At 38.4% G+C, this 15,023-nt stretch overlaps 1 protein-coding gene across 4 annotated transcripts in view; it reads right to left on the minus strand.

Moving 5' to 3' along the window:
- LOC131195627 (copine-5) overlaps positions 1 to 15,023 on the minus strand; it is a 173,915-nt gene that overhangs the window by 89,811 nt on the left and 69,081 nt on the right. For 3 of the 4 annotated variants that reach the window (XR_009154499.1, XM_058177701.1, XM_058177704.1), the window contains exons 5-6: positions 12,942 to 12,981; positions 6,142 to 6,218 (exon numbers count right to left, since the gene is read on the minus strand). Coding sequence is in view for 3 of the 4 variants with exons in the window: in XM_058177701.1 (XP_058033684.1) it covers positions 6,142 to 6,218; positions 12,942 to 12,981 (117 nt within the window). In the remaining variant the exon portion in view is untranslated. Of the gene's footprint in view, positions 1 to 6,141; positions 6,219 to 8,084; positions 8,119 to 12,941; positions 12,982 to 15,023 lie in introns of those variants that run through there. The other variant, XM_058177703.1, reaches the window with a different exon arrangement.

Below are 15,023 nucleotides of genomic sequence, written 5' to 3' on the forward strand. Positions count from 1 at the left end.
TTTATAGATTCTGTGGGGTCTACAGCCAAAATGTTTGGAAGATGCAGGTAGCTTGGTCACCTCAAGTTGAGGACCTTTGGTTTTAAAATCATTGCTAATGAAAGCTAAAAAGGGAGAGGGGAAAAAAAGTCTACAATAGATTTTATGGTCATTGTCATCAAGATTTCCAATATATAGCTGAGTGACTCAAAGCATATACATCCTTCCTAACATACAGACCTCCAGAACACTATCAGGAATTTTAATGGAAAGGTGGAGAAAAGAAACAAAAATACTGATTTTACTCATTAATTTAAAAAGAAAATTTTAGGATACAGAAAAAGTACCAGTGCTTCAGAAGATCAACTTCAATGAGCCAACATGGGTTTGTCAAAAACAGATCATGCCAGACTAATCTTATCGCATTCTTTGACAAAATGACAAAATTAGTAGACCAGAGGAATGCTGTCGATATAATTTACTTGGACTTCAGTAAAGCATTTGATAAAGTAGACCATAACCTACTACTAGATAAAGTAGAAAAATGTGGGTTAGACAGCACCACCACCAGATGGATTCGTAATTGGCTGACCAACCGCACTCAACGTGTAGTCCTCAACGGAACTACATCCACATGGAGGGAAGTATGCAGTGGAGTACCCCAAGGCTCTGTTTTAGGCCCAGTACTCTTCAACATCTTCATCAATGACTTGGACGAGGGGATAGATGGGGAACTCATCAAATTTGCAGATGACACCAAGCTGGCAGGAATAGCCAACACTCCAGAAGATAGGCTCAAGTTACAGAAAGATCTTGACAGACTTGAACATTGGGCGCTATCTAACAAAATGAAATTCAACAGTGAAAAAAGTAAGGTTCTACATTTAGGCCAAAAAAACAAAATGCACCAGTACCGTATATGTGGTACCTTGCTCAATAGTAGTACCTGTGAGAGGGATCTTGGAGTCCTAGTGGATAACCATTTAGATATGAGCCAGCAGTGTGCAGCAGCTGTTAAAAAAGCCAACACAGTTCTGGGCTGCATAAACAGAGGGATAGAATCAAGATCACGTGAAGTGTTAGTACCACTTTATAATGCCTTGGTAAGGCCACACTTGGAATATTGCATCCAGTTTTGGTCGCCACGATGTAAAAAAGATGTTGAGACTCTAGAAAGAGTGCAGAGAAGAGCAACAAAGATGATTAGGGGACTGGAGGCTAAAACATATGAAGAACGGTTGCAGGAACTGGGTATGTCTAGTTTAACAAAAAAGAAGGACTAGGGGAGACATGATAGCTGTGTTCCAATATCTCAGGGGCTGCCACAGAGAAGTGGGAGTTGGGCTGTTCTCCAAAGCACCTGAGGGTAGAACAAGAAGCAATGGGTGGAAACTGATCAAAGAAAGAAGCAACTTAGAACTAAGGAGAAATTTCCTGACAGTTAGAACAATTAATAAGTGGAACGACTTGCCTTCAGAAGTTGTGAATGCTCCAACACTGGAAATTTTTAAGAAAATGTTGGATAACCATCTGACTGAGATGGTATAGGGTTTCCTGCCTGGGCAGGGGGTTGGACTAGAAGGCCTCCAAGGTCCCTTCCAACTCTGATGTTATGTTATGTTATGTTATGTTATGAGCTGCCAAAGCAACTCTATTTCTGAACCGAACTATTTTAATAATAATGCCAAAAATGTTGCATGGGTAATTACCAGTATTATTTTGCAAACTGTGCCTCTACCAGAACACAGTTTGAAAAATAATAGAATGGACAGTTTAGTTTCAGTACTACTTGAAGTCTCCAGCTTTGTTTATTAAGAGAATTTGGATTATGAGAATGATCTACAAAGAGGAATCATCTAGTGATGTTCAATTTCCAAAATATAATTGTGCATCCATCCTATACATGTGTCATATTGCTCACCAAATGTATTCCTCCTTCCTGTAACTTTCATTTGTATTAGTCATTTCTACCTGGCGGTCAGTTAATTGTGTTGGAACTAAAGCTCAAGAATAATTTGAGGACACTGTAGAGTCCAAAACATTTGGAACATCTTCCCAAAGAAGTGTGGGACGTGCTTAGGCACTACTGAAAGGAAAACTCAACCTTGCATTGATGAGGGTGTGAAATAGTCAGGAGATCTGAATTATTACATTCTGAAGGACTTCAGGAAAATCAATTCTTGATAAAAGGGACCTCTACACTTTAGAGTAAACTGCTTGTAGCCCCATGTCCTGCAGCTCACCTGCACATCTTAGGTGAGCAGCAAGATATTCTGAGTAGGCTTCCAAAAAGTTCTGAAACAAATCCCTTAATAAAAAAATATGTTCTTAACACCCATCAGGACTTGATGCTCATACAGCTCATTTTCACAACTGATCTTTCGAGTTTAAATGTTTTTGATATTTGTATGTAGCAAAGCCCATTTTTGCGAACTTCTTTCCACAATATTTATTGTGTTCAGAATCCTGAGCTCTCCGCCTCTCTTTATGTGTTTTTTTCTTCTATCTGCTGCTTCTCTAGGGAGAAGCCTTAGGTTTTGGCTTGTTTCCAATAGCAATGATAATTAATTCCACAGTGGGCTTCTGTAACGCCCCCACCACTTGTACATGCTGCTTTGCACCTTGCATTTACCCTCCCATGGTGCATCTGAATTAATAAGCTGCTTCTCAAAAGACAGTAGAGAGCTTCTCTTTTTCACTATATGTATCTCTCCTTTCCAATTATGGCTGGAAATTGCAAGAGGAGCATTGGCACCTGCTTCCTTCCGGAGGCTCTGGAGCTTTTTCAGACAACGAGGAAAAACGTGTTATTTGCTGGGCCTGGAAGTTGCATGCATACTGCAGTATTAATGACGTTTTGCACTCTTAACATCATCTTTTCAGCAAGGATTTGATGAGATTTGACTCAGCCCAGTACAAGAAGTTGGGATCTTCCTCAAAGATCTCTGCTGAGTGGAGAACAGCAGAGCAGCAAATGATAATGTCAGCTTTGGAAGCCATATTAGGCTGGAAGCTTCCCTGCTGCCACTTTCTCAAATGTGGGAAAGTAGGAGTGGGGGGGATTTAGTAGTGGGATTGTCTTTAGACATAATAGCATTCTTCCTGTCGGTCAAGGTCAGGCCGATCCTGCATCTGGAGAAGGAGTAGTCGGAGTGCTGTCTCTAGATGGAACGGTTGGCGATTGAAGCATGTGATTGACTGCGGAGTCAGGGGATGGTTTTGGCGTTTTTTGATTTACTGAGGGAAAACCCGGCTCTCTCAGATTTGGACTTTCCCAGATGTGCCAGTTTACCTATCCTAGTAAATAGAACTTTGAAAGATGCTTGCTTCAGAGTTTTTACTTGGAGGGACAGGGGTTCTGGAACGCTGACGAATAATGTGTCCATAACAAAATCATTATACAAATGCTGTAAATTGAGTATTTGCATCAAACATCAGGATACCATTACATAATAGAAGCATTTGTATGATGATGTCATACTGGATATGTAATTTTGGCTTTGTTACCAGAGGTGGGTTGCAGCAGGTTCTGACCAGTTCTGGAGAACCGGTAGGGGAAATTTTGAGTAGTTCAGAGGACTGGTAGTAAAAATTCTGACTGGCCTCGCCCACATTTTATTCTCTGCCTCCCAAGTCCCAGCTGATCGGGGCCATCTTGGAGGCTTCAGCATTGCCATGTTGTTTGCCTGGGATGTCACTGATCCCACTTTGCTTCTCCTAAAAATACTAGTGATTTTGACCCAACATATTGGTATTATGAAGGACTCATAATGATAAGTCTGATCTGGCAACAGACTGTTCCCTAGATGTTGTCAACCCCAGAAAACATGGTCAATTGAGGAAGATGTAGCCTAAAATCTCTGCAGGCCTCTGCAGAATCCTAAGGGATTCTGGGTTCAATTTTATAAAGTAGTCTACAGACTACTGTACGACAGGAAAAATGCCTTCCAGCGAAAATAGTCTTTAACTACTACAGCACGTTGACATGATGCATGGTAGCAATACGCAGCAAGTGCAGAATGCTATGTGTTCAAAATGTTGTATTATATTTATTTGTTAAGCAGAGTCTTGACTGTCCTTCAAATCTAACAGCTCCCAATTTGCAAAACAAATTAAAAAGGATCCACAGTAAAACCAATCAAACCTAAAAATAAATCCAAAACTCCAGCAAGCAATGAAACCAAAGAGAAGCATCAGGAGTGCAATCAAAACAGAACATCAGAATAAGCAAAACAAGCAGCAAAAGTAAATTGCTTAAGGCTACACTAGATATGACTTCAGGCTTGTTTCAGAATATTGCCTGTATCTTAAAGGTATGGTCCACAATCCAGATTACATGTAGCAGGAGAACTGACTTTTCTTTACACTGTTTTCTCCCAGAAAATGGCTCCATCTTACTTCTGCCTCACATTTAAAAATAATCTACCACAAGTAGTTCTCAATCTACAGCCATTTGTGTAGCAATGCTTCAAAGTTACAATGGCACTGACAAAAGTGACTTACACTTATGACCATCGCACATTCCCATGGCAACAATGTTCAAAATCCAAGCGCTTGGCAACTAGCATGTATTTATGATGGTTGCAGCAGTCCAGCGACATTTAATCACCATTTCTGACCTTCCCAGCCAGCTTTGAAGAAGGAAGTCAATGGGGAAGGCCAGAGTCCTTTAATGACTGTATGATTCACTTAACAATTGCAGTTGATTCACTTAACAATTGCAGTTGATTCACTTAATAATTGCTTAACAACAGTGGCAAAAAGAGGTTGTAAAATTGGGTGCAACTTACTTAACAACCACCATGGGTTAGCAATGGAAATTCGAGTTCCAGTTCTGGTCTTAAGACAAGGACTACCTTTATCTTAAGAAACCACGTACTCTATAAACCACTGTTCAACATATTTGGATGCCACTGCAAAGAGCAATTAGTTATAAACCACACAACCATCATTTTCATGCTTCTTCTGTTCTTTTTCTTTGGGAGATCATAAGCCCAAGCTTCCTGTTAATGTTCTGGCTACAGAAGGAGGCAGTATAAAGTTTAAAACGTGCCAAAAAATGAAGCTGGAATTAGCTGTGAATCCATTTGACCTATAGAATCAGCACTAAAAATATTTTTTCAAAAGTGGAGTGCTGTACTGTATTAAAAAAAAGAATCATGTTTCTCTACTAAATGAAGAAAAAGTAGCTAACAGAGCTAGTTCTAAAACAAGCTAATGCAGATGGTAAATTCAGTAAAAGGCAGATGTCCTTGAGAAGAATATTAATACATCTGAGAAGGAATATAAAAAGTTAAAATATGCCAATTACATATATGAGAAATAGGAGAAAAGATTCAAGATATAGATCTTCACTGAGGTTCATATATGTGAAATTCACTAGAGATAAAAATAGACTTTTGTATTTACTATTTTTAAACATGTTTATATGACTAAATTGTTTTGGTGACTTTATTTTCAGTGTGTTTAGGTTGAGAACAAAATATTACACACTGACTCCCACAAACTTGAGAAGAATTTATGCCATGTGGGCTTGATATTTTGCTTTTCTCCATGCACCAGGGACCCATGCTTATCTAGGGAGAGCATCAGGTTGGGGAAAGCTTGACATAGACATAATAACAGGAACCAGAAAGAAGCTAATATCTGGTTGCTGGTTTTGCCCAAAGTTAAATGAGTCTTTAGTCTATATCTCTTTGAAATGAAGGCTCCCTTTTGATAGGATTTATTTAAACACGTATGCTTTAGAGATTGCTAGGTGTAGTAGAACGAACCCACAGAAGAAGAAGAAGAAGAAGAAGAAGAAGAAGAAGAAGAAGAAGAAGAAGAGGAGGAGGAGGAGGAGGAGGAGGAGGAGGAGGAGGAGGAGGAGGAGGAGGAGGAGGAGGAGGAGGAGGAGGAGGAGGAGGAGGAGGAGGAGGAGGAGGAGGAGGAGGAGGAGGAGGAGGAGGAGGAGGGGAGGAGGAGGAGGGGAGGAGGGGAGGAGGGGAGGAGGGGAGGAGGAGGAGGAGGAAGAAGAAGAAGAAGAAGAAGAAGAAGAAGAAGAAGAAGAAGAAGAAGAAGAAGAAGAAGGAGGAGGAGGAGGGGAGGAGGAGGAGGAGGAGGAAGAGAAGCTCAAAGTCCCACTAATGACATCACAAATGACATTGACCAGTGACTCACATCAAAGGCTTCTCCAAGCGACTTCCTGGTGATCCAACAATCTCCCCCAGAGTGCAGAATGTTTGACCAAGGAAATCCTGATGAAAGAAATTGACATGAATGTAAAGAAACTTCTCCTCCTAGCAGGGTTTCCCCCTCTTTCTAAAGCTCCTAGAGAGTGAAAGCAAAACTTAATCAAAAACTTAACTTCTTCTTCTGTTAATTTATGGAGAAGAACAGTCCTTCAGTCAACTCATGTAGCTCCTTTCTACAGTTCTTATAACAGAAGTTTGGGAATAAATGGCTAGGAATTTATGAATCTGGCCACAGTACATGCATTACATGAATTAAAAACATTGCTGAATTTTTTAAAAATCAGGCTGGTGGAAAGACAGTAGCATCAGGATAATTGCATGGAACAAAGAAATTATGTATCAGGCTCAGTGCCAAGTCAGTGTCAGTCCGGGTGCAATAGGTGCTTCAGCCTCTGGCATCCATGATCCTGTTCTGTAGATCTAAAATGCAGCAGCACTGAGATTATTTTGACTGTCATATTCTCATAAATTAAATCTGCCAGCAATGTTAGTAAAACAGAAGATTAAAAAAATAGGCTGGTATTTTTTCTCCAGCACAACCTGACTATATCTGTTTCCTCAAATCATGCCAATTTATTATAATTTATGCTGTCACCCCATAAGCCTACACTTTGCAATGAGTACCTACCAAAATTACTTATGCATGTTTTAAGTCGTTAGCAAAAATAAAAACTGAGATTCACTATATACTTCCTTGCAGTTTTTTACTTACTTGAAACGTAAAACATAATAATTCAGGTTAAAGGAACAGTATGAACCAAAGTATGTGTAGAAAAGGCAGAAATAAAATGCTGTTTTAGGTAATATTTCACAACTTAGAAAAACCTTTATTCAATGGATTACCCTACATAGACTGCATTCTGAAAAACCCAGATTCAGTCCCCCATAAGCATCAAAGCCCCAGCAGTACATATATATGGCATTTGTGGTGTCCCACAATTAAATACAATATTTTAAAGTGAGCCTATTAAATTAATTCTTAAAAATTAATCTTTCGGTTTGTTGTTCTTACATAAATTCTTATAGATTTTGAAGCAAGGATGTTGAAATTTGAATTTTTCTCCCCATTTTTAATGGAAGATGGCCAAGATTTTAGGGCTCTTGAGGGAGATCTCTAGGTGAGATTGGCAAAATCTTTTCACGGTTTGTCTTGCAATATTAAAGCCATTTTATATAATTCCACATATAGCTAATTAATTTATTAATTAATTTTGGGGCATCTGTAACTATATGTGATGCTGCCTAGACCTGAAACAATCTAACTTACCACCTTTAGTTTTGCTGAGTCTGGTAGCAATCAATGGCAAACATCTCTGCCAGTATTCATAGCCAATTGCATTAAAACACAATTGGTGTTATTATTCAGTGCATACTAGATAAATAGATTAACCCAATATCAGGAAGCTTCACATGGTAAATTAAAATTGTAAAATTGCAATTCATAATCACACTTGGCTCCCATTCTTAATGGGAGTGACTAATGAAACCTGGGTAACTCAGTCCATGGTTTATTTAGAGTTAAATGTGAACCAAGGTTTATTTATTTCTGGGAAAACAGAATCAGAAGCTAAGAGAAAACCATAGTTTTAGAACCTAGCTTATCAGAGAAGAAAAAATCAGAAATCTTAATTTGCACACAATTCTAAACAAAACACAGATAAAGTAATCCAGGCTTATTTGAGCACTCGCAATGAAAGGTACAGCTAATCATATGGGTGATCAATCAAAGTTTGTTTGTTTTTTCACAATTCTGGCTTATTGCATTACTTGAATATGATGTACTGAAACATAGGCAACAAAAACTGGATCAAAGAGAAAGTATCTCAAAAACACCATGTAAATGAAAAAGAAAATGTGTACTTAGCTTACATGTTTGGACAGGTCAGGACTCTTGGAATCTACATCATAACTGCAGGGAAGAAGAAGCAGAGATCACACACTGGCATTTCAATCATGTAGAATCTTGGTATTTCTCTTTTGCAAAACCTACACAACAGGGACATTGTACAATATCTATGAAGAAGGAAACAGAGTCATTCTTCTGCATGGGTTTCTGAGATTAGCTTTTTGATGTTGAAGCAGAATCCTTTTCCTGTCCATTATTTAAAATAGTGTTCTCCAATCATTTGTAGACCTCATCTCCCATATCCACATCCAAAAGATAATATTGCTGGATTATTATGCCAGCTGAAGTCGAATGCATCTGGAAGAAGTAGATTAGGGAAAAATGGCAAAACAAACAAATGGAAACAAGAGTACAGGTGATGGAATACGACAAAGATTGTAATACAGGTAGTCCTAGATTTACTACCATAATTGAGCCAAACATTCTGTTGCTAAGCAAGACAGTTGTTGTGAGTTTTGCTCCACTCTACAACTTTTCTTGCAGCAATTGTTAAGTGAATCTTTGAAATTATTAAGTTAGTAACATGGATGTTAAGTGAATTTGATTTCGCCATTGATAAGTCACTGTTTTCAGTGTTGTTGTAACTCTGAACAGTCATTAAACAAAAGGTTACAAGTTGAGGACTACCTGTATATATAAGGAAGCTTCATTTTTCTAGTAATATTTAGGGGGGAGGAAATATGGAATATTGTTTTATATTCAAATACACTATTCCTAATCCTTCATCCTAAAGCTGAAACAAATAATTTTCAAACAGATGTATTTTTTTCTGAATGTCTTAACATCAAAATTCATACTTGAATTTTGAAAAGTTAAACTGAAAAGTTAAACGCTGTAAGAACTATTAATATCCCCTGATTGATGTCAATGAAGATTCTCAGTCATGGCAACAGTTGTCTGGAAGTTGAGTCGTGGCAACTGGACTTCTTTTCTTGTTGGTTTGAAATGTTTAGCTTATCCAAGTAGGTTCTTCAATCTAAGCATGTTGGTTAGGAGGACCCCTGATATGTCCTCCGGGGAGGTTTCATTTTTCACCTAATCTGGATAGGCTCTTCAGATACAAATGCTCCACTCCTAAATCCTTTATTCTACGTGGGTTGTTAAATGTGAACTCCCTCTTGGGGACTGATGAAAGAGTGAAATAAAAAATGGGGAACATGTTTTCTGAGGCCTCCACTCCTATCTCCTGATTGATGTTGAGAAATTCTGAGCTATCATTCTATATTAACAACAAATTACCTAGAGACTTAATACTTTTCATGTAATCCCATTATCTTTTTAATTATCAAATGCTATTTATTATAAATACTATTATATGCGACTCATTTAACAAATATAGTATGTCTATAGACTTCCAAATATTCCCTGGAGGACTCTGAGTTTGGGAAACTTTCAGAAGCTGAGCATTGGATGTGTTTTGGGATGAATCTTTTTTTGTTTAGATTGAGTAATGTGGCCAGCATTGTTCTATATAAAATAGCTAGAACTGGGAATTTCCCTGAAGACTCAGAGCTCTACTAAGGTAGAAAACAGAATATTGAGAAATGTTCTTTATAGAAACATTACTGCAAATAACGATGAATGTGTTTAAATTTTTCAATATTATTATATGATAAATATTATCAATCATCTAGTATCAATCACTAACAGATACTGAAATAAAATATTACTGGATGTTAAAATAAACGATAGTTATTTGGAGGATGTTCATTCCAAGCATACAAGAACAGTTTGCCATAAAGTTACAAAGGGAATCTCTTTCAGCAATAGTTGACATACATTTACTAAGACTTAAACAATACCAAGCCATTTTTGCACAAGTTAGGAAGGCATCATCTAAGTTCTCCAAATCTGAGAACTTAGCTGTAAGGTATTTATTGTCATTGCCCCCTCCTATGTTGCTGAATACATGAATACAAAAATCCTTTTTTCACACAGTTTTCTCCTTTTCTATTTATAACTAATTTTTTAAAGCTAAGTTCAACACTACAGAACGTATAGATTACTCCCTTTGTTAAAAGTGGATGCTACAATATTGACAAATCTTTGGCCTATAACAGGGGTCTGCAACCTGAAACATTCAAAGAGCCATTTGGACTCGTTTCCCACAGAAAAGAAAACACTGGGAGCCACAAAACCCTCCCTGTGCCTCACTATTTCTTGAGCGGCCACAAAACTAGCCTATGTAGATGAATTAAACCTTCTGTTTTCTTCTGAAACTTTTCTTTTCTTGAATTTATCCATGGTTGGCCTACCAGGGGTTGAAAAGCTCAATAAATCACGTGCTAGCGGGTGTCGCACATTGGCAGTTGTGACGCATATTTTGAATGACAGGGAGCTGCAGGTGAAAGAGCCACATGCGGCTCCAGAGCCACAGGTTGCTGACCCCTGGTAGGTTACAAGCAGTGGTGGGATTCAAGTAATTCAACAACCGGTTCTCTGCCCTAATGGTTTCTTCCAATCACCAGTTTGCCAAACTGCTCAGAAAGTTAACAAGCGGTTCTCCCGAAGTGGTGCGAACTGGCTGAATCCCACCACTGGTTACAAGGTACACAACCTTTGGGACCTCATCTGGAACAATCTGATTTCATTAAAGGATGCCAAGCAACAGACAATATTCAATAATTGGTGGATGTAATTGATACATAATATTGGATTGGATGACATTTGTTTCATTGAATGCCAGGAAAGTTTTTGATATGATATGGTCCTTGACTTACAACCATTTAGTGACCGTTCAAAGTTTCAACAGCACTGATAAAAGTGTCTTATGGCCTTTTTCCCACTTATGACCATTGCAGGATCCTCATGGTCACATGATCAAAATTTGGATGCTTGGTAACTGGTTCATATTTATGACAGATACAGTGTCCCGGGGTCATGCGATCAACTTTTTTGACCCTCTGACAAGTAAAGTCAATGGGGAAGCCAGATTCACTTAACAACTATGTTACTAATTTAACCACTTCAGTGATTCACTTAACAACTGTGGCAAGAAAGGTCGTAACAACAACAAAACTCACTTAACAACTATCTTGCTTAGCAACAGAAATTTTGGGCTCAGATGTAGTAGTAAATTGAGAGCTACCTGTATTTGGTTTTCTCTTCAAATTTTAAAAATTGGAGTAAAGTGTGGTTCTCTAGCCCAGGGGTCTGCAAACAGCTATCGAAGTGCTGTCCCGGTGTTTGGAAGCCGTACGGGTCTGGATGGGGAGAAACAGGCTCAAGCTCAATCCCTCCAAGACGGAGTGGCTGTGGATGCCGGCATCCCGGTACAGTCAGCTGAGTCCGCGGCTGACTGTCGGGAGCGAGTCATTGGCCCCGATGGAGAGGGTGCGCAACTTGGGCGTTCTCCTGGATGAACGGCTGTCTTTTGAAGACCACCTGACGGCCGCCTCCAGGAGAGCTTTCCACCAGGTTCGCCTGGTGCGCCAGTTGCGCCCCTTTCTAGACCGGGATGCCTTGTGCACAGTCACTCACGCCCTTGTGACGTCTCGTCTGGATTACTGCAATGCTCTCTACATGGGGCTCCCCTTGAAAGGCATCCGGAGGCTTCAGTTAGTCCAGAATGCAGCTGCTGGTGATAGAGGGAGCCCTCGTGGCTCCCGCGTGACACCTATCCTGCGCAGGCTGCACTGGCTACCTGTGGCCTTCCGGTGCGCTCAAGGTGTTGGTGAACGCCTTTAAAGCGCCCATGGCATAGGGCCGGGCTATTTACGGACCGCCTGCTGCTACCGAATACCTCTCACCGACCCGTGCGCCTCACAGAGAGGGACTCTCAGGGTGCCGCCGGCGACAGTGTCGCCTGGCGACGCCCAGGAAGGGCCTTCTGTGGGGCTCCCGCCTCTGGAACGAACTCCCCAGGACTCACAACTTCCGGACCTCCGAACCTTTCGTCATGAGCTTAAAACTCACTTATTCATCTGCGCTGGACTGGGTTAGTTTTAAATTTATGGGTTTTAATGGGTTTTATCTTAAATTTTTAATCTTGGCCAATTTAATAAGTTTTTTAATTGTATTTTAATCGTATTTATATTGTATTATTGTGTATTTTTTATCTGGCTGTGAACCGTCCTGAGACCTTCGGGAGAAGGGCGGTATAAAAATTTAAATAAATAAATAAATAAATAAATAAATAAATAAATAAATAAATTAATTAATTTTGGGGCATCTGTAACTATATGTGATGCTGCCTAGACCTGAAACAATCTAACTTACCACCTTTAGTTTTGCTGAGTCTGGTAGCAATCAATGGCAAACATCTCTGCCAGTATTCATAGCCAATTGCATTAAAACACAATTGGTGTTATTATTCAGTGCATACTAGATAAATAGATTAACCCAATATCAGGAAGCTTCACATGGTAAGTTAAAATTGTAAAATTGCAATTCATAATCACACTTGGCTCCCATTCTTAATGGGAGTGACTAATGAAACCTGGGTAACTCAGTCCATGGTTTATTTAGAGTTAAATGTGAACCAAGGTTTATTTATTTCTGGGAAAACAGAATCAGAAGCTAAGAGAAAACCATAGTTTTAGAACCTAGCTTATCAGAGAAGAAAAAATCAGAAATCTTAATTTGTACACAATTCTAAACAAAACACAGATAAAGTAATCCAGGCTTATTTGAGCACTCGCAATGAAAGGTACAGCTAATCATATGGGTGATCAATCAAAGTTTGTTTGTTTTTTCACAATTCTGGCTTATTGCATTACTTGAATATGATGTACTGAAACATAGGCAACAAAAACTGGATCAAAGAGAAAGTATCTCAAAAACACCATGTAAATGAAAAAGAAAATGTGTACTTAGCTTACATGTTTGGACAGGTCAGGACTCTTGGAATCTACATCATAACTGCAGGGAAGAAGAAGCAGAGATCACACACTGGCATTTCAATCATGTAGAATCTTGGTATTTCTCTTTTGCAAAACCTACACAACAGGGACATTGTACAATATCTATGAAGAAGGAAACAGAGTCAGGGTTCTTCTGCATGGGTTTCTGAGATTAGCTTTTTGATGTTGAAGCAGAATCCTTTTCCTGTCCATTATTTAAAATAGTGTTCTCCAATCATTTGTAGACCTCATCTCCCATATCCACATCCAAAAGATAATATTGCTGGATTATTATGCCAGCTGAAGTCGAATGCATCTGGAAGAAGTAGATTAGGGAAAAATGGCAAAACAAACAAATGGAAACAAGAGTACAGGTGATGGAATACGACAAAAATTGTAATACAGGTAGTCCTGGATTTACTACCATAATTGAGCCAAACATTCTGTTGCTAAGCAAGACAGTTGTTGTGAGTTTTGCTCCACTCTACAACTTTTCTTGCCGCAATTGTTAAGTGAATCTTTGAAATTATTAAGTTAGTAACATGGATGTTAAGTGAATTTGATTTCGCCATTGATAAGTCACTGTTTTCAGTGTTGTTGTAACTCTGAACAGTCATTAAACAAAAGGTTACAAGTTGAGGACTACCTGTATATATAAGGAAGCTTCATTTTTCTAGTAATATTTAGGGGGGAGGAAATATGGAATATTGTTTTATATTCAAATACACTATTCCTAATCCTTCATCCTAAAGCTGAAACAAATAATTTTCAAACAGATGTATTTTTTTTCTGAATGTCTTAACATCAAAATTCATACTTGAATTTTGAAAAGTTAAACTGAAAAGTTAAACGCTGTAAGAACTATTAATATCCCCTGATTGATGTCAATGAAGATTCTCAGTCATGGCAACAGTTGTCTGGAAGTTGAGTCGTGGCAACTGGACTTCTTTTCTTGTTGGTTTGAAATGTTTAGCTTATCCAAGTAGGTTCTTCAATCTAAGCATGTTGGTTAGGAGGATCCCTGATATGTCCTCCGGGGAGGTTTCATTTTTCACCTAATCTGGATAGGCTCTTCAGATACAAATGCTCCACTCCTAAATCCTTTATTCTACGTGGGTTGTTAAATGTGAACTCCCTCTTGGGGACTGATGAAAGAGTGAAATAAAAAATGGGGAACATGTTTTCTGAGGCCTCCACTCCTATCTCCTGATTGATGTTGAGAAATTCTGAGCTATCATTCTATATTAACAACAAATTACCTAGAGACTTAATACTTTTCATGTAATCCCATTATCTTTTTAATTATCAAATGCTATTTATTATAAATACTATTATATGCGACTCATTTAACAAATATAGTATGTCTATAGACTTCCAAATATTCCCTGGAGGACTCTGAGTTTGGGAAACTTTCAGAAGCTGAGCATTGGATGTGTTTTGGGATGAATCTTTTTTTGTTTAGATTGAGTAATGTGGCCAGCATTGTTCTATATAAAATAGCTAGAACTGGGAATTTCCCTGAAGACTCAGAGCTCTACTAAGGTAGAAAACAGAATATTGAGAAATGTTCTTTATAGAAACATTACTGCAAATAACGATGAATGTGTTTAAATTTTTCAATATTATTATATGATAAATATTATCAATCATCTAGTATCAATCACTAACAGATACTGAAATAAAATATTACTGGATGTTAAAATAAACGATAGTTATTTGGAGGATGTTCATTCCAAGCATACAAGAACAGTTTGCCATAAAGTTACAAAGGGAATCTCTTTCAGCAATAGTTCACATACATTTACTAAGACTTAAACAATACCAAGCCATTTTTGCACAAGTTAGGAAGGCATCATCTAAGTTCTCCAAATCTGAGAACTTAGCTGTAAGGTATTTATTGTCATTGCCCCCTCCTATGTTGCTGAATACATGAATACAAAAATCCTTTTTTCACACAGTTTTCTCCTTTTCTATTTATAACTAATTTTTTAAAGCTAAGTTCAACACTACAGAACGTATAGATTACTCCCTTTGTTAAAAGTGGATGGTACAATATTGACA

This window comes from Ahaetulla prasina, chromosome 3, assembly GCF_028640845.1.
Source record: "Ahaetulla prasina isolate Xishuangbanna chromosome 3, ASM2864084v1, whole genome shotgun sequence".
Taxonomy (NCBI): Eukaryota; Metazoa; Chordata; class Lepidosauria; order Squamata; family Colubridae; genus Ahaetulla; species Ahaetulla prasina.